The sequence below is a fragment of the Balaenoptera physalus genome, assembly GCF_965194825.1.
Source record: "Balaenoptera physalus genome assembly, chromosome: 3".
Lineage (NCBI taxonomy): Eukaryota > Metazoa > Chordata > Mammalia > Artiodactyla > Balaenopteridae > Balaenoptera > Balaenoptera physalus.
The window spans coordinates 117,462,604-117,486,136 of NC_138890.1; the positions used below are offsets into that span (position 1 = coordinate 117,462,604).

The 23,533-nt window shown below is 42.9% G+C and overlaps 1 protein-coding gene across 2 annotated transcripts in view; it reads right to left on the reverse strand.

Moving 5' to 3' along the window:
• IQGAP2 (IQ motif containing GTPase activating protein 2) overlaps nt 1–23,533 on the reverse strand; it is a 284,130-nt gene that overhangs the window by 216,555 nt on the left and 44,042 nt on the right. For both annotated transcript variants that reach the window (XM_082457089.1, XM_082457090.1), the window contains exon 2: nt 19,820–19,919. In XM_082457089.1, coding sequence (XP_082313215.1) covers nt 19,820–19,919 — 100 coding nt within the window. The remainder of the gene's footprint in view (nt 1–19,819; nt 19,920–23,533) is intronic.

The window sequence follows — 23,533 nt, forward strand, 5'->3', positions numbered from 1 at the left end:
CAAATGCTAATACTAGGCAGTTTTCACTAAAAAACAGGGAAAACTCTAATATTTGCTTACTCCCCAATGCAACTAAAATGTAGCAAAAAGAAGATTCTTTCCTTACCACACCACAGGGAATCAGAACCTATCACTAACAGAAAAGCATTTCAAAGTCATTACAGATAGGGTTTTGCTGTACGTGTCTACGTATGTATGTTACTTAATAAATCTTTACATATCAAAAGGGCTCAAAATGTTCTACAAAAAGATACTTACGTAGGAAACATCATCCTCTGGAGAACTGGGCTCTGAACTGGGCTCTGAAAATTACTTTGGTTTTCTTGCCCCTTTGACCGTCAGCACCCTACCTTAGAATGCTAAAGGGAAAGCAGAGATCAAAACAATTTTTAAAAATTAAGAGTACTTTATAAGCCTGACACATTGAGCCACTGCTTCACAGTGTGGAGCAGAAGAGAATTCCCTCCATCTTCTGATGCCTGCCAGTACACGGACACGGGGGAATACTCTGGAAAGGAATGAACATGCAGAGCTCAGAACTGGGAAGGAAAGCATCAAACAAATAGACAGAGACCAGTTAGCGCTCTAGACACCCCTCCCCACCTGAGGGGCTTTCCAGAGCGACCTTCACACCTGCCCCTCCCATATGTGTAATGGCAGCTGGACTATTCCTATAAACCAAGGACAATGTTGGCACCTGGGTGAAGCAACCCCCTTAAGTCTTTACAGCACATGAAATAAATTACAGTCTCCATTTTGGGTTGTTTGAAGTTTTAGTTTGCTTCTTTTGAGGCTTAGCTTAAACCTAGGTTTTAAACCAAGAAAGCAACCAACAGAACATCTGGAGTCCGAGCTGGAAGTCATTTTAACCACCACACCTTTGACAAGAACCTGCTGGAAACCAGGTGTCCAATGGAGCGACAGGAGAAGTAACCATGACCAGTGAGACAGCCTCTGCCCTCAAAGAACTTGCACCCCTAACACCCCAGAGTCAGGCAGGCTTCTCCCCTCTACCCACACTGCAGCCCTCAGTTACTTTAATAACATAACCACAACACCTAGTTCCAGAATGTTTCTCAGGAGAATAGAAGAGCTTTTATTATTTTCCCCTTGATCCTTGCCCATCCTGTGGCTCCTCTCGGTGGGCCTCTGAGGGGCTAAGGAGTTATCTATCTGGAGTCCTCTGCTCAACCCCTCAATTCTGCTTGGCTGGTGTGGGGTAGGGGTCGGGGGTGGAGAGAAGAGGCATTAGGACAAGCATAAGGGGACAGGATATTAAAGCCGGGGCCCGGGGAAGAGAGGTGCACACGTATCATCGATCTACAGGGGAGTGGGCGAGCGGAGGTGAGCCTAAATGAGCTTGATTTCAGAAGAGGTACCGTCCTGCTGCAGTGCTCCGGGTGGCAAGGAGAAAACATGCAGCCTTTCATATGCACCTGACCTGAAGAAGTCCTGTTTCTCTGCTGCCCGTTACCCATAAGAGATGGCGACTAACTCCCAGCCCTGCCCAAGGTGGCAGGTGAAAGGCTCAACACTTTCTAACCACCTTATTTTTCCAGCTGAAGGAGATGATATTTCTGCTAAGCATGATGTTTAAAAACTGGATTTGCTCTGCCAACATTGGTCAAAGTATTTTCCTCAATGGATGCTTTACTGTGAAAAGGTGTCATTCACCAGACGTGCATTTCCAGGTTTAAAAAGCAATTTCCTAGTCTCTCGCTGATATAAAAGAGGGGCCTGTATGTAATACTGAAAATACTGTTTACAGAAGGAAGATTCCACCGGGAGGCTGTCCAGACATATTCATTCTTCCCCACATAAACCTACTCCACCTCTATTTATGCTAGACAGGAAATAAATGTGCAAACAACATCAATAAAAAGCAGCTGAAGGCACACATTCTTTGACTAAGTTGGGATGCCTGATTCACAGCTGTTCCTACTCCTGAAAATGTTTTTGTAATAAACAGTGGCGTTTAAGAAGTATTTTGTTCCATGTTCCAACACTTCATAATTTACACCAATACAGTGCTTGACTTTCAGCCTGCTTTTCCCTTCGTAACACTATGATGTAGGTGTGACCGGTATCCTGGACCCATTTCACAAATAAGGAGGCTGAGACATTGAGACTGTGCTTGGCTCAAGGTCACTCAGATGTTAAGAGAACCAGGACTAGGGAAAAGCAATCAACTCTGGTTTATACACTGAGAAGAACAAAGTCAGCATGTCACCGCCACACCTGACTTTCAGTCAAGGCCAAATTAAACATTGAGCCTGCTAATTTTATTTAGATAATGCTGCTCTGACAGCTAAGAGACTGCATTTTCTGTTGCTTCTGCAGCTGTACACAATGAATTGTCCTGTGAAAAAAAAAATTCAGAAAATGTTGGCCTGGATAGAGAGAGAGCATCCTTCCTGGCCTTTGCAACAGTAGAGACTTTGTTTCTAGCCCCAGGTACGGAAGTGTCCATATCGGGCCTATTTCCTTCTTCCGCGTGCTTGTTTTACTCTCCACCTCCTCCCTCCATCACCACCCGTGTAATATTAAGCACTGTGGACAGGTCTTAATTTAACTCTTGAGTCTAAAAATAAGGTGGCCAATTTTGTTACAGTCCATCATTAAGTCCTTCATTAAGTAAGAGACCAGGACAAAAGTACCATGGATTTGCTGCCCACAGAGAGGCCTGTTGACCAACAGGTGACTTTCCAATCACCACCTTATCAGCATCCATCTTAACATCATGGACAAAGTAAGAGACCATCAGAGGCAGAAGCTGAAATCACCCTTCTCCCTCCACAACCTCTCCCCACCACAGGTGCCGTGGTATTATCCACTCGCCCCGGGCAAAGGTGAGGCAGGTGCACTGGGGCTAAAAACACAAGAAAAGGAGAATTCATTGCACGCCACTTAGTATTCCTAGAAGTATCTTAGCAAGTTCGTTTCTGTTCTAAATGTGAATATGGGTTTGCAACAACATGGAGGGACTTGGAGGGTATTATGCTGAGTGAAATAAGTCAGACAGAGGAAGACAAATACTGTATGATCTCACTTACATGTGGAATCTAAAAAATACAACGAAAGAGAACAAACTAGTGGTCACCAGTGGGGATGGGGAAGGGGGGAGAGGCAAGAGAGGGGTAGGGGATTAAGAAGTACCATCCATCATGTATAAAATAAGTTACAAGGATATATTGTACAACACATGGAATGTAGCCAATATTTTATAATAACTATAAATGGAATATAACCATTAAAAATTGTGAATCACTATATTGTACACCTGTAACTTATATTTTACAGCAACTATACTTCAATTAAAAAAATAAATGTGAATTTGGGAAGGAAATTAAGGGAGAAAAATGTCAAGTCTGCTTCATTGGTGAATTCTCCGTTTCTACTCTCTGAAACCTTTACTTTGCTTCCAGTGTACACAAAACCCATCTCTGCACCCTTGCTCATCTTCGCTTGGCATAGTCAGAAGTTCCTTCAGAGCCCCCAGCTCCGCGGACTAAAGCACCAAGCGAATAGAGCCTGTCCTGTCCAATGCGGTGGCCCCCAGGCCATGTGTCCACTGAACATGTAATGTGCAGCTAGTCTGAATTGAGATGTGGGGGAAAAAAAAAAAAGACAGTAATATATTTCGTTATTGGTTGTACATTGATTAATATATTGAAATGATATTTTATATATACTTGGGTTAAATAAAATATATTAAAGTTACTTTCACCTGTTTCTGTCGATGTTTTAATGTGGCCACTAGAAACCCTGCCACTCCTGCACCCCTCCCGCTTCCAGCCCCAACTGAGCCTGCTTCCCCTTTGTTCTGCCTATACCCAGCCTGGGAGGCACATCAGGAACAAGACAATAGCACTCCATCTAGTCCTTATCTCATCTATCAGTTTCTCAAAACCAACACGCAGCTCCGCACCACGTAAATGAATTTATGTTACTGTGTGACACGGCTGCTGGACTCCTGAACATCCGCACCTACCATTTATGTTTGCTGAACCTTTGCTAATGCAGCCTCGAGTCTGCCCTGTTGGTGTGTTTTAGACTGTAGGCAGTGCTGACCCACAAAAAGCCTATTTCAATCCATCTGCGCAGAATGCATTGTTAGGAGTGGGGGGGGGGCTCTATCTGCACAGAGGGCCTTTAAAACTCCTATTCCATTATCTCACGCGCACAGCAGCCACTAGAAAAACTGCCCCATGGAAAGGGAAGGGTGAGCGGCACCCAGTCCTAGAGAATCCAGAACGGTGAGAGGTGTGGCACGTGCACCACCGAACACCTGTGGATAACAGAGTGTATATCGCACATGAGTGCCACCGTTTGGGGACCACCATCTCCACGATAAAATGCCCAAGCACGGTCAGCTAGTCTGTGTTCCCCAAAGGGACCCATACAGTTCAGAAGTGAAAATCATCAATTACCAGCAAGAGCTATTTAATGGAGAGAATCAGCATCCCTCACAAGGCTCCTCTACGCCAAATCACACTGGATAAGAATCCCAACGTGGGACTCCTGAGATGACGACATCATTCACACAGGTAAACCAACCTCACCCGCTCTGTGCCAGGCCCTGTACAAAGCACTAGGGCTACTGAGAGTAAGAACATCTTCCTCAAGGAGCTTCCTGACGGCTAGCAAAGGACAACAGGTGGTAAAAGTCACCATCAACCATCATGAGTGCAATGGGAGCAGAACAGGGAACCAAGGCAAAACCCAGGAGGGAATGACTCACCACAGGAAGGTCTCCAAAGGGTCAGACAAGTGTGGGCCACTGAGCCAGCCTAAGGAGGTACCCATTGACTCCATGGGTACTACAGAGCCAGGAAAGGTTTTAAGCAGGAAAGACTTCACCAAACATGACTTCCTGGTTTCTCCCTAATCATATTAATACAATAAGCTGTAAGTGTGATCTACACAAAGAAGATCAGTGTTCTTCATCCAAGAGATGCCCAGGAAACAGCACCTCATAGTTACCAAACCAGGCTCAAGATAAGTGTAAGCACGTTGGACCAGCTGCAGGGTGAACCCTGCTCGTGTCATGAGACAAACACAGTGGATCACAATCAGCATTTTCTGAAAAAATGAATTAGAACAGAACAGTAAATGTCAGGGTGTTGTGTATATACCAATGGTTAAGTGTTGCTCTGTGAATCTGTTGTTTAGTTAGACAGACATGCACACTTCGGCACATCATCTCACACGGGTATCTGGGGTCATGATGTAAAGCTGATGATGGTTCCCCAAATTTCCTTAACTCGCAGGACCAAAGAAGGGAGGGTCATTCATCACCATTCCCATTGAACTTTCTTCCAGGCCATGTCCTATCACCTCCGTTCCAAGATCTCTCCCCACACCTCATTCCTGTCTCATTCCCCAACCTTGTCACTCTTCTCCATCCTGATCCACGACTTTCCTTTCTTGTCATAATCACTGTGTACCTCCCATGCCCACCTCTGTTTGGAGGCTTCAAGAAGGTGGATGAGGGCTTCCCTGGTGGCACAGTGGTTAAGAATCTGCCTGCCAATGCAGGGGACACGGGTTCGAGCCCTGGTCTGGGAAGATCCCACACGCCGCGGAGAAACTAAGCCCGTGCGCCACAACTACTGAGCCTGTGCTCTAGAGCCCACGAGCCACAACTACTGAGCCCACGAGCCACAACTACTGAAGCCTACGTGCCTAGAGCCCGTGCTCCACAGCAAGAGAAGCCACCACAATGAGAAGCCCGCGCACCGCAACGAAGACCGCAACACAGCCAAAAATAAAAACAAATTAATTAATTTAAAAAAAAAAAAAAAGGTGGACGATCTTGGGAACACCCAAAAGCACAGTTCAGAGATTTCCTCCTCCACCTAAAGATTTCACCTCCATTCTACTCACACTGCACACAAGCCCCACCACACCTTGAACCTTATCACTACCCAGAAATACTCCACCTTTAAGATCTAGGCTTCCAAACCTCTGGCTGTAGCTTTCTGTTTATCTGCTTCTCCACTTCCTTATTCTTTTAGGTCCTGCCCTTCATCCTCATCAGAGCTAGTTCCTTGACTCTTGCTACTGCCCTCCATCTTACCCATCCTGGCTTCACGAGCCTCCTTGTTGCATTGGGACCTCAAGGCCACCCAATGTCAGTGATGCTCACATTAACACCCTGGGGTCCCTGTTTCTTTCTTTCTTCTTCTTTTTTTTTTTTTTTTGGCCATACCTCGTAGCATGCGGGATCTTAGTTCCCTGACCAGGGATCGAATCCATGCCCCCTGCAACGGAAGCACGGAGTCCTAACCCCTGGACCGCCAAGGAAGTCCCTGGGGTCCCTGTTTCTCTGACTTTCTCAGAACCAACATGCCAATCCCTGAGCCTAGTTACCCCGTTCATCTTCTCTCAGCCTGGAAAAATTCACAGGAACATGCTGATTGGCTCTGCGAGGAAAACTGAGGACTTTAGTTGGCTCTTCAAAACTGCCCAAGCTTTCTATCCAACCCCGGCTGATGCACGATCACTTTCTCTACAGCAGCTGTTTTCATTCCTCCATTCTCCCATCCTTCTTATATCAGCAGATGACTACCCTCAATACCCTTCCTCTTTCCGTCTCATCACAGAGGAAGAGATGCCCATGTTCTTTTCAGCTGAGCAGGGGTGGGAAAGCTGGAGCTGCTGAGGCGGCATCAGTCAGAGATGACAGCGTAATTCTCAAACCTCAGTGGGCATCAACCTTTACCTGAGTGATCTGTGCTTTTTAATCTGTGGTGGAGAATTTTTATTTGTTTGTTTATTTATTTATTGAAGGATAGTTGATTTACAATGTTTCAGGTGTACCGCAAAGTGACTCAGTTATATATACATACATATATACGTATATATATTCTTTTTCAGATTCTTTTCCATTATAGGTTACCTGAGTGATTTGTTAAAATGCAGACTCCGGGGCCCTAGAGATGGATTTGCAGGGTCTGGAGCAAACCCCAGAAGCCTGCATTTACACACGCACCCCTGTGACCCTTACGCAGGTGGTAACTGAATTTGAGAATCACCGTCCAAAGTCATCCTCTCGCTCAGATGATGGAGCTGCCTCAACTTCTGCCCTGTGAAATACCAGACAGGAACACCTGGATAGTACAAATTATTTGAAGAAAAAAAAAAAAATCAATGAACATTTAAGCCAAGCAAGACTGAATGAGGAGAGTATGGAAATGACAAGAACTGTGAATTCTTGAATTCTTATTCTAGCACCTACATGGGTTCAAATTTCTTAGCAAAAATGAAAGATATATGACAAAAATGTACAAATGGCTAACTCCCCCACCCTAAGAATTCAATGTTTCACTAAAAGCAAACAAACTGAATTTACCAAACAATAAGCTTAATATTCATTTTTATTTCTGTGTATTTTCACCACTGAGCTTTCTACTAATACTTTTCCTGATCAGCATGACTTAGAATCATAGGAGAAAAGAGTTGTCAACAGTCAGGAGACCTTTATCCTAATCCCAAATCTGCCACTAACTCTACCATTGAATGAAGTTGATGAACTTCTCTGTGCCTCAATGTCTCCATATACAAAATAAGGATTTGCACTCTTAGAGGAAAACAAAAATGTTCAGACCAAAAAGCCAGTGGAAGACCGTCCTACAAATGCAAGACAAGAGAAAAATCACTGTGTAACAAGCTTGTACTAATATTTTCCCCCACCAGCCTTGCCTGGAGTCCCTCTATGCCTTGAATGATGACACTGGTCTATGACTTTTAAGCATCACAGCATGAGGCAGCATCTGGTGGGGAGATTCATACAGGAAGGAAGAGACCTCAGCAGTGTTTGCTCTTTATACCTCTTGATGTTTCAACAAAAAAGCAAAGCATTCTTTCAAGCCAGTCATAACAGTGGCAGAACCAAAAAGACAAGCGATGAGTTGCATGTAGAATCCAGTCACAACCCAGAAGAAAGATGCACCAAAACTATCTTGAGTGAGAAGAGAATAAAATCTACATCACTGAAAAGTGCAAATTCCTACTAAAACTTTAAGAAGACTGATAGAAAAGAGACAGAGAGAAGAAAGGGAGGGAGGGAGAATACAAGGTAAATTCTTCCCAGAACAAACTATTAGTAGTAGTCACAGTTAAAACAAAACCAAAAACAAACAAGTAAGCAACAGAAAAGGGAAAAAAAGAGACAGAAAAAGAGAAACAGAAAGACAATGTATGGCTATATTTTGCTCATTCTACCAAAACTCAAGAAATGAGAACTGATCAAGAATGAGAACAATGCTGTGTGGCGTGACCAAAAATGAAAAAAAAAAAAAAAAAATGAGAACAAAGCTAGTCCACATAGAACCTAGAAATCAAGACCACCCAAACCAAGGTTTTGAACTTAAGACATGATCAAAACACATGAAGAAATAAAGAAGTCAGACAGTGTTAGCCTTTAAGCACACAGGTTTTGAAGTCAGACAGACTGAGCTGGAATACAGTTTATGTCACCAGTTAACCGTGACCTCAGAAAAAGTACTTAAGTTTTTCCAGGACTCAGTTTCTCCACCTATAAAATGGGGATAACCCTGTGTAAGTTGATTGCTCCGGGCACCACGCCTGGTGACTGGACAATCAGTGTGATAACCCCTGTAGTAAAGAATGTTTGAGACCATGGAAAATTCCAAACACCACCCAGCTCTCCAGCTTCAAAAAGCCTGAGAAACAAATGTGAACTCTGGGATCAAATGTCAGTTGCTCAACTTCTCCTTGGCTGGAAAAGATTCATATTGATTATTTGTATTTAAAAATATCAGCGCTCTGAGAAGTTATGCTTTCATCTGTCAGATCACACCTGACTGGCACTTATCCAACATAAACCCAAGGTTAGAACTCAAAATCTGTGAAATTAAAAACAAAAGTCTCCCAACTCTGTGTCCCAACCCCAGGCTTGGCTGATAATCCCGCTGAGTCTAGATCTGCCCCAAGGCATTTGACCTCCCAGTGTCCTCTGTTCCCTAAATCCAGTCCCTTGTCAAACCCTATGGCTTCTCCCTTTACAACCTTAATGTCTGTGCCTCCCACTGCCACTCTACAATCCCTGGTCACCGCCCAGCTGGATGGCAGCCCCTGAGGCTCCAGCCACAAAGCACCACACCCTGGCAGGCAGGGCTCCTGGTACCCTGTCTCCTCTGGTTCCACTGAGACAGCCTATTGAGCCTCACCCTCTCCCAGGCTATGCCCCATGACCTTCTTCTCACAGGTTACTCCCTCTCCCTACCATTGGGATGTGCCTTGCTGGGTCGAGCCCTGGCCTGCCAAAAAGGTCCTGTGCCTCTCTGGTCTATGACTCCCGAGGCCAGCCGGTTAGAAGGCAGCCCCAAACAGGCCAGTCCTCAGCGGCAGGCCCTCCCCTCGTAGGAGCCAGACCCTGAGAAGGGCCCCTGCTCTCAACTCAGCTGCGCCCCCTGCCCCACCAGCCTGCCAACAGCTGCACGGAGCAACCCCACCCTTCATCTTGTCCCCCTGGGTGGCAGAAGTGAGGGCAGAGTCATGGAGAGAATAAGGAAGAAGGGGGAAATGAAGAATTACCATAGAAACATGAAAGCTATTTATGGTTTGAAAATGCAGTTAGGAATTCCTTAAAATTTCATTAACGTTCTGTATAGAGCGGCAACATGTCTCTCAATAAGTTGATTACCAAGAAAGATATTTCCCTCCCAATTCCAAATTTCTATTAGCATTGCTTATGAACACAGCCATGGGCAGCAACCTTAGGAATAAAGACAGTGAGGTCCAAAAGTGCGGAGGAAATCCAGAGGATTCTCTCAAGCATTCTCCAGTCCATAGATTCTTTTTCTTAAAGTATGTAATCATAAATACTCAAGAGTTAAGCAATCCTACACTCCAGGCTCTCCCTTGCTTAAACATTTGTAACATTTCTCCTTTCAAAGCTGATTCTCCAACTCACTACTGGGTAAGGCCAGAGCTTGAGGCTTGATCTAATCAATGAGGTGTCCTTTTGGTATCTGAGTTGTAAGCACTGACACAAAAGGAATCACACCCGTGTTTTGTTTCCTTTCCAGGGCACATACAAAACTGTCCCAGACTCGCTAATACAAAGAACAGCCTGGCTCACATAAAGAGCTCTTTGAAGATAATATTTCTAAACAAGCCCATCACCAAGGGAAGGCTTTTTCACTTTGTTTATTTTCAGAGGTAAGACAGAATAAGTAAGCAGAGCAAAAGATTTGTATGCATTTTCTCTTTCCTTAAAAAAGGAATATTATATTTCAGGAACTTTCCTTGGGAAACACAATAGCAACCCCATTCATAACTACTTGCTCAACTGCAATTTGCAAACTCCCTCTCCATTTCTTGCCAAGATTCCCTCTCCCATTCCCTGACCTTCATAACAGCTCCAGCTGGATTTCCTTCCTCAATCCCCAAAGAGAACCCACTATCTTCAATTTTGCAGTTGTCCTAAAAAACTGAAGGACTGAAGTTCTTAAAATAGACTTATTTTCATTATTTAAATATATTTTGCAGAGATTAATATGAAATCTACTCAGCAGTATTAATTCTTTTGGAAAGGCAACTCCTTTCATTTAAACAGCGAGATTTCCGGCATCAGAAAGAACTTTCAAAGTCCATATAAATAGCAGACTTGTTTGCCCCATTTCAGCAAAATTCGCACTGCAAAGAAGCTATCAAGTTAGCTTTCAGGGCCTACCTGAAAAGAAAACTTAATCCATTTAGTATTATTTAATATGGTAGAGGAAGGAACAACTTAGTTTAAAATGGCTCACAATTCAAAAACATCAAGGCATAAATAACCTTAGTACCATCATCATTTAGACCAAGTCATCATCTAATTCCTGGTTTGGTTTCTGACAGTAATAAAGTCTATTCCCCTCACCCCCTAAACACACACAAACTGACCCTTTCTGGGGTCCATTTCAAAAGGCTATGTACACACCCTGTAGAAGGCAGCTTCTAAGGTGGCCCTCAGTGATCCTCACCTTCTTGAATTCATCCCTTTGTGTAATCCTTTCCCCTTGAACACAAGACAGATTTAGTAACTTGATTCTAATGAATAAAATACAGCAAACTACGGGATGTCATTTTTGAGAACAGGCTACAACAAGACTGGCTTCTGCCATACGTGCCCTTTCTTGCTCTCGGGCTCGCTCACCCTGATGGAAGCCAGCTGCCACGGTGTGAGGTGCCCTAGGGAGGGCCCATATGTCAAAGGAAGCCTCTGGCCAACCGCCGAGGAGGACTAGGTCCTCAATCCCAAAGTCTAGCTGCCAACACCAAGTGAGCTTCCGGAAGCAGATCTGCCCTGCCTGAATCTCGAGAGGACCGCAGCTTTGTGAGAGACCCAGAACCAGGGGACCCAGGAAGCTCTCTGCACAGATTCCTGACCCTCAGAAGGGAGATCGGCTCAGTGCTTTGTGACCACCTAGAGGGGTGGGATAGGGAGGGTTGGAGGGAGACACAAGAGGGAGGAGATATGGGGATATATGTATATGTACAGCTGATTCACTCTGTTATACAGCAGAAACTAACACACCATTGTAAAGCAATTATACTCCAATAAAGATGTTAACAAAAATAAAATAAAAACAAAGAAAAATAAAACAAACAAACAGAAAAAATTTGTCGCTTAAGTCACTAAGTTTGAGAGTAATTTGTTACACAGTCATGGATAACAAATACATATGCCAAACATCCTCTGCCTCCTGCCACCATTATGATTAGCTCTCCATGACGTCATCTAAACCCTTTAGCCTGCAGAGAAACACACCTCCTAGGGTGAAGAGCCACTTTGTAAAGCAGTTATCTCTCTTTTTTGAGATATGCCCTAAAAATACGCGTTTTTCATTTTTCCTTCATTGTCATTAATATTAGTGTTTTGAGACTTAATTAAGAAGTCTCTATGCACAGACATCATCATTTTATAAACTGTGAGCAATAATTTCAGCCACAGTCATTTTAATTCACAAGCTACCTCTTCCTCTCTTCATTCATTGGAAAATACTCTATACTCTTTTCTGGGTATCTTCTAGTTTACTGTAGTGGCATTAAGTTGTCTACAATTACTAGACAGTGGGTCAGTGGGTCACATCTGACTATAATATAGAATCTTCCATCAAGACAAATATCAAATTTGACCTCCAGGCTGACAGTCTAACCAAATCATCTAGAATCCTGTCTACCATGAATCTAATTCATATCCTACTTGTTACCTCCAGGAGGACTAAAACATACAGGAAACAGAATACAATCAATCCTCACTGGTAACAAAAATTCAATGCTGGGCATTAAGTAATTCATTCAAATATGGGGGAGACACGACGTCACAGATACCTTATAACTGGGGTATCTGACCCAGATGGTGATGTCAGAGAAGGATTCCCTGAAAAAAGTGAGCTGCCACCTGAAGACAGAGTCTCACTCGATAACAAGGAAAAGGAAGCAGCACATGCAAACATCCCGTGTAGGAGAAAACATGGAAATGAAAAGGGGTCAATGCGGCTGGAAGATAGAGCAATAGGGAATGGGGCACATGATGAAACTGGAGAGGCTGTAAGGACTGGACTATGCGGAGCCTATGAGTCCCTAAAGCAGTTTGGTTTTTATCCTGAGTATTGAGAAACCACTGGAAGATTTTGAACCGATCAGAATTTTGAAAAGATTCATCTGATAAAGGACTGAAGCAACCAGAGTTGTGGGGAAACCAGTTAGAGACCACTATAGCAATCTAGCAAGTGATGTTGGAAGTCTGCAGTAGGTTGATGGTGGAATAGAGAGGTGAATACACGAGAGAGATTTAGGAGGATGGTGGGTTAGATACAGGGAGATACCCATGCACACACATACAGAGAGATGTATGCAAACAAAAGTGAAGGAAGGAATTTTAAACTCATGAGTAAAAGCTTTAACCTCATAGCAGTGAGCTTTTTTGAGCACAGAATTATTAGTTGTTTGGTCTCTATCTCCCAAAGTGACCCTATTGTGCCTGTTTCCACATGGAGGATGCTCACAAAAAAATTGGTAAACCATGTTTAGACATCTCATGTCTGTTTGGAGTACCTTCTATATGCATTTTATCTCTTAAGCACCATTTAATCATATTCAACAGCTTTACTAAGGACCTCTCCAAGACAGGCTGAGCAAAGGAACTTTTCTTTAATAACAGCTTTAATGAGGCATATATACAACTGACTCTTTCAAGTGTACAATTCAGTGGTTTTTAGTATACTCAGAGAGTTGTGCAATCATCACCACAATCAATTTTAGAAGATTTTGGTCCCAGCAAAAAGAAACTCATGCCATTAGCATCACTCCCCAGCCCCCCAATCCCACCAGCCCTAGGCAACCACAAATCTACTTTCTGTCTCTATGGATTTGCCTATTCTGGGCATTTCATATAAATGGAATCATAACAATATGTGTGGCCTTTTGTGTCTAGCTTCCTTCATTCAGCATATTTTCAAGGTCCACCCATGTTGTAAGTACACATCAGTACGTCATCCTTTGTTTTTTAAGATTATTTTTTTTAGAGCAGTTTTAGGTTCACAACAAAATTGAGGGGAAGGTACTGAGGTTTCCCATATATCCCCTGTCCCCAAAGACATGCACAGACTCTCCCATTATCAACATCCCTCGCCAGTGTGGAACATTTGTTTTAATTGATGAACCTACATTGACATATCAATCACCCAAAGTCCACAGTTACATTACAGTTCACTCTTATTTCTATATATTCTATGGGTTTGGACAAAGGTATCATGACATTTATCTATCACTGTGGTATCTTACAGAGTATCCTTACTGCCCTAAAAAATTATCTGTGCCTCTATACTCATCCTTCTCCCTGTAACCACTGATACTTTTACTGTCTCCACAGTTTTACGTTTTCCAGAATACCAAATCTTGGAATCATATAATATGTAGCTTTTTCAGATAGGCTCTTTTCACATCATAATGTGCATTTAAGATTCCTCTGTGGGGCTTCCCTGGTGGCGCAGTGGTTGAGAATCTGCCTGCCAATGCAGGGGACACGGGTTCGAGCCCTGGTCTGGGAAGATCCCACATGCCACGGAGCAACTGGGCCCGTGAGCCACAACTACTGAGCCTGCGCGTCTGGAGCCTGTGCTCCGCAACAAGAGAGGCCGCAACAGTGAGAGGCCTGTGCACCGCGATGAAGAGCGGCCCCCGCTCGCCACAACCAAAGAAAGCCCTCGCACAGAAACGAAGACCCAACACAGCCAAAAATAAATAAATAAATAAATAAATAAATTTAAGAACAGTTTAAAAAAAAAAAAAAAGATTCCTCTGTGGCTTTTTATGGCCTGATAGTTTATTTCTTTTTAGTGCTGAATAATATTCCATTGTCTGGATGTACCAAAGTTCATTTATTCATTCATCTACTGAAGAACATCTTGATTGCTTCCAAGTTTTGGCTGTTATGAAAAAAGCTTCTGTAAACATCCATATGTAGCTTTTTGTGTGGACACAGCCTTCACTCCACTGGGTAAATAGAAGGAGCACAATTGCTGGGTCATATGGTAAGAATGCGTTTAGTTTTGTAAGAAACTGTAGAACTATATCCCAAAGTGACTGTACAATTTTGCATTTCCACAAGCAACAAATGAGAGTCCTGTTGCTCCACATCCTCGCCAGCATTTGGTGTTGTCAGTGTTCAGATTTTGGCCATTCTGGTAGGTGTGTAGTGGTGTTTTGTTTTTGTTTTATTTTGCATTTCCCTGATGACCTAGGATGTGGAGCATCTTTTCCTATGCTTATTTGCCATCTATATATCTTCTTTGGTGAGGTGTCTGTTAAGGTCTTTGGCCCATATATTAATCAGGTTGTTTTCTGACTGTTGGGTCTTAAGAGTTCTTTATGTATCTTGGATAACATTCCTTTATCAGTGTGTCTTTTGCAAATACTTTCTCCCAGTCTGTGGCTTGTCTTCTCATTCTCTTGACATGGTCTATTGCAAAGCAGAAACTTTTAAATGTAATGAAGTCCAGCTCACCAATTCTTTCTTTCATGGATCATGACATTGGTGCTATATCTTAAAAGCCATTGCCAGGGACTTCCCTGGTGGTCCAGTGGGTAAGACTCTGTGCTCCCAATGCAGGGGGCCAGGGTTTGATCCCTGGTCAGGGATCTAGATCCCACATTCATGCTGCAACTAAGAGTTCGCATGCCACAACTAAAGATCACACATCACAACTAAGACCCTGTACAGCATGCATGCATGAATGAATGAATAAATAAATAAATAAAGCCATTGCCATACCCAAGTTCATCTAGGGTTTTCTCCTTTATCATTAGCCTCTGGGAGTTTTTATAGTTTTGCATTTTACATGTTGATCTGATCCATTTGAGTCAATTTTTGTGAAGGGTGTAAAGTCTGTGTCTAGATTTCATTGTCTGCATGTGGATGCCCAGTTGTTCCAGCACCATTTGTTGAAAAGACCATCTTTGCTCCACTGTATTGCTTTGCTCCTTTGTCAAAGTTCAACTGACTGTATCTACAGGGGTCTATTTCTATGCTCTCTATTCTGTCCCACAGAGCTATTTGTCCATTTTTTCACCAGTACCACACTGTCTTGATTACTGTAGCTTTATATTAAGTTTGAAGTTGGGTAGTGTCATTCCTCCAACTTTGTTCTCCTTCAATATTGTGTTGGCTATTCTAGGTCTTTTGCTTCTCCATATAAACTTTAAAATCCAGTTGTTGATATCCACAAAATAACTTTCTGGGATTTTGATTGGGATTGCATTGAGGCTATAGATCAGGCTGGGAAGAACTATCTTGACAATATTGAGTCTTCCTATCCATGAATATGGAATATCTGTTTATTTAGTTCTTTGATTTCATTCATCAGAGTTTTGTGGTTTTCCTCATATAGATCTTGTATACATTTTGTTAAATTTATACCTAAGTATTTTATTTTGGGGGATGCTAATGTAAATGGTAATGTATTTTACTTTTAAATTCCACTTGTTCATTGCTGGACATAAGAAAGCAATTGACTTGTATGTTAACTTTGTATCCTGCAAGCATGTTATAATTGCTTATTAGTTCCAGGATTTTTTTTTTATTCTTTCAGGTTTTCTATATCGTCAATCATATAAAGATAGATTTTATCTTCCTTTCCAATCTGTATATCTTCTATTTCCCTTTCTTGTTTTATTGCATTAGCTAAAACTTCCATTATAATATTGAAAAGGAGTGATGAGGGGGAATACCTTTGGCTTGTACCTGATCTTAGTGGGAAAGTTTCAAGTTTCTCACCAGAAAGTATGATGTTAGCTGTAGCGTTTTTGTAAATAGTCTTTCTCAAGTTCAGGATGTTTCCCTATATTCCTACTTTACTAAGAATTTTTATCATGAATAGGTATTGAATTTTGTCAAATGCTTTTTCTGCATCTAATGATATAATCATATGATTTTTTCTTATTTAGACTGTTGATGTGATGAAGCACATTAACTGATTTTCAAATGTTGAACCAGCCTTGCAAACCTGGGATAAATTCCACTTGGTTGTGATTTATATAGTTCTTTTCATACATTGTTAAATCTGATTTGCTAATACTTTTTTATAGCTGAATAATGTTTCATTATATGGATATATCACACACTGTTTATCCATTCATCAGTAGACGGACATTTGAGTTGTTTCCACTTTTTGCCCTAATGAATAAGACTTCAATGAACATTTGTGTGCAGGTTTTTGTGTGGACATAGGTTTTCAATTTTCTTGGGGATATACCTAGTGGTGGAATTGTTGGATCATATAGTAACTCTGTCTTTAATTTTTTGAGGAGCTACCAGACTGTTTTACAAAGTAGCGCCAGCATTTTACAATCCAACCAGCAATGTACGAGGGTTCCGATCTCTCTACATCCTTAAAAACACTTGTGATTGTCATTCTTTTTGATTATAGCTATCCTAGCATGAAATGGTATCTCATTGTGGTTTTGATTTGCATTTCCCTAATGACTGATGTTAAGCATCCTCTCCTGTTCTTATGGTTCATTTGTGTATCTTATTTGGAAAAATGGCTATTCAGAAACTTTGCCAATTTTTAAATTAGGCTATTTACTTTTTATGGTGCGTTGTAAGAGTTCTTTATATATTCTGAATACAAGTCTCTTATCAAATAAATGATTTGCAAATATTTTCCCCCATTCCATGAGTTGTCTTTTCAATTTCTTGATGGCATCCCTTTGAATAAAAATGGTTAAATTTTCATGATGTCTAATTTATCTAGTTTTCTTTTTTTGGCTTGTGCTTTTGGTGTCAAGTCTCAAAAACACTGCCTAACCCAAGGTCACAAAGATTTACTGCTGTGTTTTCTTCTAAGAGATTTACAGTTGTGGTTCACACAACTGTAAATTAGATTAACAAAACCATTTTAAGATACAAATGATTGTATCTATTCTTTCAACAAAACTATTCTTCAGGAAGCTTTCTTCAAAGAACTTGGGCTAACTGTTATGTTGACTTTTTTTTTTTCTTTAAACTATGTCTTTTTTTAAAAAAATAAATTTATTTATTTATTTATGGCTGCATTGGGTCTTCGTTGCTGTGCGCGGGCTTTCTCTAGTTGCTGCGATCAAAGGCTACTCTTTGTGGCGGTGCGTGGGCTTCTCACTGCAGTGGCTTCTCTTGGTTGCAGAGCACGGGCTCTAGCACGCGGGCTTCAGTAGTTGTGGCACGCGGGCTTAGTTGCTCTGCGGCATGTGGGATCTTCCCGGACCAGGGCTTGAACCCATGTCCCCTGCGTTGGCAGGCAGATTCTTAACCACTGCACCACCAGGGAAGCCCGTTACGTTGACTTTTTGAAATCAAAATTTAACTACAGAATTTTTGATGACAAGCTTCCAAGCTATCTTGATACCACTTTGATACATTCAGAAGAAAAGTATGCTTATGTTATCACCATACACCTGACTGCTACTACATTTCACAGAACACTTACACCTTCTTAGTTGATTTTTAGGAAAAAAAAACAAAAAAAAATCCTTAAAGTAAGTAGGGCAGGTAGTGGTAACATCTTTTTCATCCCTTACAGGGGAGACAAAACTGAAGTTCTGACAGGTTAGATGACCTGTCCAAGGTCACAGAGCTCAGAATTGGTGGACCTAAGGCCAGGAAATTCGGTCCACTAACTCCCACTCACACCCCTTCCCCTCTGTGTGACACTGATCCTCACTTGTAGAACCCAGGAGGCAAAAACTTAGAACGCAAAGTGCGTGTCAGGAGGAAGTTTCCACTAACTCTTTTTAAACTTTTTCATTGAAAGCATGTTTATTTTGATTTTTCTTTAATAAACTTATTTATTTATTTTTGGCTGCACTGGGTCTTCGTTGCTGCGCGTGGGCTTTCTCTAGTTGCAGAGAACGGGGTTACTCTTCGTTGCGGTGTGCAGGCTTCTCATTGTGGTGGTTTCTCTTGAGGAGCACGGGGTCTAGGTGCGCGGGCTCAATAGTTGTGGCATGTGGGCTCAGTAGTTGTGGCTCGTGGGCTCTAGAGCGCAGGCTCAGTAGTTGTGGTGCACGGGCTTAGTTGCTCCACGGCATGTGGGATCTTCCCGGACCAGGGCTCGAACCCGTGTCTCCTGCATTGGCAGGTGGATTCCCAACCACTGCGCCACCAGGGAAGTCCAGCATGTTTATTTTGAATGCCTGTGAATCCCTCTCCCTATCTAACTTTAGCCACAATTTGGCTAAAAGCATGTTTTTAATAATCTTAGACTGACAGTGAGTCTTCAGTGACTTGCAACCTGTCAACTTCCAGACACATTAAATAACCTTAAAAACTGAGCCTTTAGAGCTTAGAGCTACAAGGCTCTGTTAAAACATTAAACAACCTTGGAAAACCCCCTTTTAAGCAATTTTGAGGCCAAATTAGTGCACGTGTCACTGAATGTTCTTCTACAAAACAGTGATTAGAAACCTCATTCTTCTAGCTCTGTAGGTAGCTATTAATCAGTGATCAGAGATAATTAACACCAATGACCATTAACTCAATGTTTATTTTCTACAGAGATGAGAGAGCTGGAACATATCTGTCCATGAAACAATACTGTTGCTTGATCACAGCACAAAGCATTAAATCAGAATCTAACCCATGGCATATGGGCACTGCAGTATGCACCCAGCAAAGGACAAAGTTCTGATTCCCCTGATACCGAGGCCTAAGTGCAAATACTTTATCTTCACTTTCTCCTTGGAGAACCCAACATTGACTTGTAATCTAAAAAGTCTAAAAGAGTCAGTGTGATTTTAGAGACAACATATCCTAAGTGGTCACACACCCATGGGTTAAAAAGGAGATTGCTGTCATAAACCTACTCTCCAGCTTAGTGAACGATGGACTCCAGTCTGAAATGCTATTTTTCTACTGGGTATATAGGAATATATAATTATACATTAATTAATAATAGTAGTAATAATTATAATCATTGGGGTAGAGTTGGGGAAAAGACATGAGGAAGCTCTGGAGGAAAAGGAAGTTGATTTAAGTCTCTGCTGCTTCCCCACATCCGTGCCAGAGAGATGAGAAATTCTGAAATAATCTGCAATTTGCCTAGAGATTTCCTAGGAGGCTCTGAGGAAGAAAAAGGAACAGTTGCCTCCCTAGTGCCTTGACCATGGCTGTGGTAGCAACTTTTTCTCAGTTCTGCCATTTACAAAACACAGGTGGTTCTTCTCCCATTACCTTACTATCAAAAAGGCTGCAAACGAATTATTAAAAATACAGTACCCCAAAGCTCATCTCCAAGAGAAGGTGCACAAATAGACTAAGTTTGAATCTTACCTTTTGGCTTCCTCCAGGTGGCACAAATATTCATACGCGATATTCTGCCGCCTCCTCTCATCCATCTCCTCTGCTGAGAGTCTTTCATCGTCCACAATAGCTAGAAATAGAGGATAACATCACATGACTTGTTAACGGCAGTGTTCATCAAATAATGAGACAATCAACTAGGAAAAATGCATATGCAGCTCAACACTAAATAATGAGAGATGGGGGTATTGAAACATCAAGCGCAGAAAGAGATTTGCTGTTGGATTTTACAATATTATATTATTTCTAGCAGAAAATGCAATACTGAAGTATAAGTTGACATTAAATAATAGAAGGAGAATAGCAATCAGATTTCACAGACATGATGCCACAGGATTTAGACAGCCTCAAGTCAATTAGAGGACCGTCTACCAGCAACAACTTTGCTCAACAAGCTTGTAGAATTGGTCCAATGGCTCAGCTTGGACCATCCTAGAAATTCCAGGGTTGAACAAAGAATCTACAAGGACCTGTGTTTTAACACTCCTAGAGGGAATTAAGGTTTCTCATCCAACCCAAATCCTACTTTACAGATGACAAAGTCACTAAAATTCCTCCCTCGTTTATCTCTTGGTCTTTACAAGGCTAACTTTCCCTGGTCAACAGGTATCCAAAAGAAAAAAGCCATGGAGACAGCCAGTGAGCAGAGTCTCCAAGCCCACACCCTTTATTCCAACACAAGCCTAGTTTATAAACTGCCATGCTTCAGCCTTGCTTTTCTGTAGAGAGCACAGCTTCCCCGTTTCCTGCCTGCACTTCCTCTGCCTGTGGGCTCAACAGTACCCCACAGCCGCCAACAGTCACATCAGCCAACTCTTAGCTGCCTATTTACACGACAACACTCCTCTCTCGTGAAAAGGACCCCTTTTTCCTGTTCAGTCCTGAACTTTCATTCTGATGGTTGTAAAATGAATGTGGCTTCTCGTCTGTTAGATTACTCATCTAACGAAGACAATGTGTGCAGGCAGCAAGGCTGTGGTCATGAGGGGCAGGACCGTCCGTGTCTGCTCTTTTGTTCCCCAGCCGCCAGCTCCAGTCAGCCGTTCCATAAATGGGACCCCTGGTCCCAAACAGAGGAGAAAAGGATGTGAAGGTCACCCATCCATCCCTAGGAAAGGCCAATCCCCACGCCCTACTGATGAGGAATCTGAAATATCAATCCGGCAGACAAAAGGAAGTAAGATCACATTTTGAACTCTTACTGGGCAAGTACAGTGCTCGACACTTAAGATCGAAAAATAATACCAAACCCTCAAAGAACTCAAAAGAAAGGGGAGATTAAATTTACGTCAATATAAAACATGACGGAATACCGTAAGCATGGAAATACGTACTAGATGCTTATTTATTGAGCACTTACTTTCCTTCAAGGATTAGGCAGCGTTTTCTATGCAGTGTTTCATTCAAGTCTCACAACTCTCTCTGAGGCAGGTGCATAATCTATCCCACTTCACCCTCTGAGCAAACAGGCTGAGAGGCCATTTGCCCAAGCGAAGAGCAGAAACATTAGAGCTAGAAGTATTTGGATGGGATGGAAAAAGCAAGTACAGAATTTTGGGAAATGTCTTTGTTTATGGGTGAGGAAGAAAAAGAACCAGCGGGAGAGGCTGGAAGAGCGCTCGGACAGGCTGGTACACAACAAAAGCGGGGCCAAAGGAGCAGGAGTTTCCACACGGACCACTATCCTTTTCCCTACTCCCGCCCCGTCCGACGACTCCCAAGTTTCCTTGCCGCTCCATTCCTTAAAACAGGGAGACCTCAGCCCACACCAATAACACCAAGAGGGCTCAACAAAGATTTGTATTTGTCAAAAGCATCTTTCTTTCTTTTCTTTTTTTTTTTTTTTTTTTTAACAAATTGAATCTGATTTAACTTTAGAAGAGAGCTTTCAGATTTAGGAAAAGTACTGAAGCTCTCGAACAACCCTCCTCTGCACCTCCACTCGGAGACCCCAGGCCTTTGACGTCTCTCCCCTGGACTCTTGCAACAGCCCTCAAACAGCCCCCCAGTCGCCACCCCTCCTCCACCCATTCTCCTCACTGTCACCAGAAGCATCTTTCTAACATACAGTCCTACTGATGCTATTCTTCCTCTCCAAACCTTCGATGGATCCCCACTTCTTACAGAACAAAGTTCAGGAAGAGAACACGTTCTCTCTCCTCCCCTACCTGAAGCCTACAGTTCAACCACCCTTCCTGGCAGCACCACGTTCTAGGCCCAAACCACTCCCTTTTAAGTTTGAGTTCTGCTCTCCACCATCTGTCTGTCTAGAAAGCCACTGTCCCGCCTGTGTGTGACACCTCTGTATCTTCTTGAGCAAACTTCTGTGGATCTCGAAGTCAGAATCCATCCCCAGTCCTCAGCGCCTTGGTCCACATTTCTATTACATCACTCACCGTGGAAGCCCCCACTGTAACTGGCTCACATCTCCCTCTCCAGACTGGGGAGTCTTTAGAGGAAACGACTCTTTTGCTTCATCTTTTATGTGGCTCCGTGCATGGAGAGGGCACTCAAATATATGCTCAACAATTATCTTTCAGTGACTCTTTAGTGAGCTAACCATCATCCCGCCATGAATATACTTGGAAATTATGATCTTCTCATCCTGGGTTTTCTTAGAAGATTCCCGGCATGCCCGCATAGCATCAGCTAATCCTCCATCTCCATTGTTCCTAACAGTTAATCCCCAGGACCCCCCATGACTACCACCTTCTCATTTTAATTTCAGTCTAAAGACTGCCTCCCATTTCTGACAGGATATTTTCATTTTATGGTACCTCCAGCATGTTAAAGCTTGAAAGCAATAGAAAACTCTTAGTCGGAATGCACCTGGTCATTTTGCCCTCCTCAGAGGTAAAGGTGGGGTCACTCTCACTGCCACATTCCTTCTTGGCTGCTGCTTCCTTCCAGCCTCAACCAGCCCACCCAGAAGGAGGCGGAAGCACCAGCAGCGCTGGTCCCCAGGCCTCTGCCCCCCAACTGCCTCCACAAGCCACGCAGGATCCTACCAGGCCAGAGCTGCTGGGGGCTCTCAAACTCTGACATCACCCTGTCCAAAGAGAAGATCTGAGTTAACGTTTGAATTAAAACACACTCTCCCCACAAAGCTTTAAATCGCCACTGCAACGTTTTGGCCATAGCTGATGGAATTCTACCTGTCTTTTTTTTTTAAAATAAATTTATTTATTTTTGGCTGCATTGGTTGCACGCGGGCTTTCTCTAGTTGCGGCGAGCGGGGGCTACTCTTCGTTGCAGCGAGCGGGGGCTACTCTTCGTTGCAGTGCACAGGTTTCTCATTGCGGTGGCCTCTCTTGTTGCGGAGCACAGGCTCTAGGTGTGCAGGCTTCAGTAGTTGTGGCATGCGGGCTCAGTAGTTGTGGCTCGCGGGCTTAGTTGCTCCGTGGCATGTGGGATCTTCCCAGACCAGGGCTTGAATCCGTGTCCCCTGCATTGGCAGGCAGATTCTTAACCACTGTGCCACCAGGGAAGCCACTCTACCTATCTTTAAGGCTCAACTCAAGGGCCACTTCCTTCCCAAAGTCTCCCCTGACTATTCCTGTTCACACTGTCCTCTCTCCTGGTACTGAAACCGGACAGGGCTCTGTGGGAGCCTCCCGGGTACAAATCCTTTCCAGGTCCCCTGTTTCTTGTTTGCAGGAAAAAAATTTTAGCCTCCTAGACCTT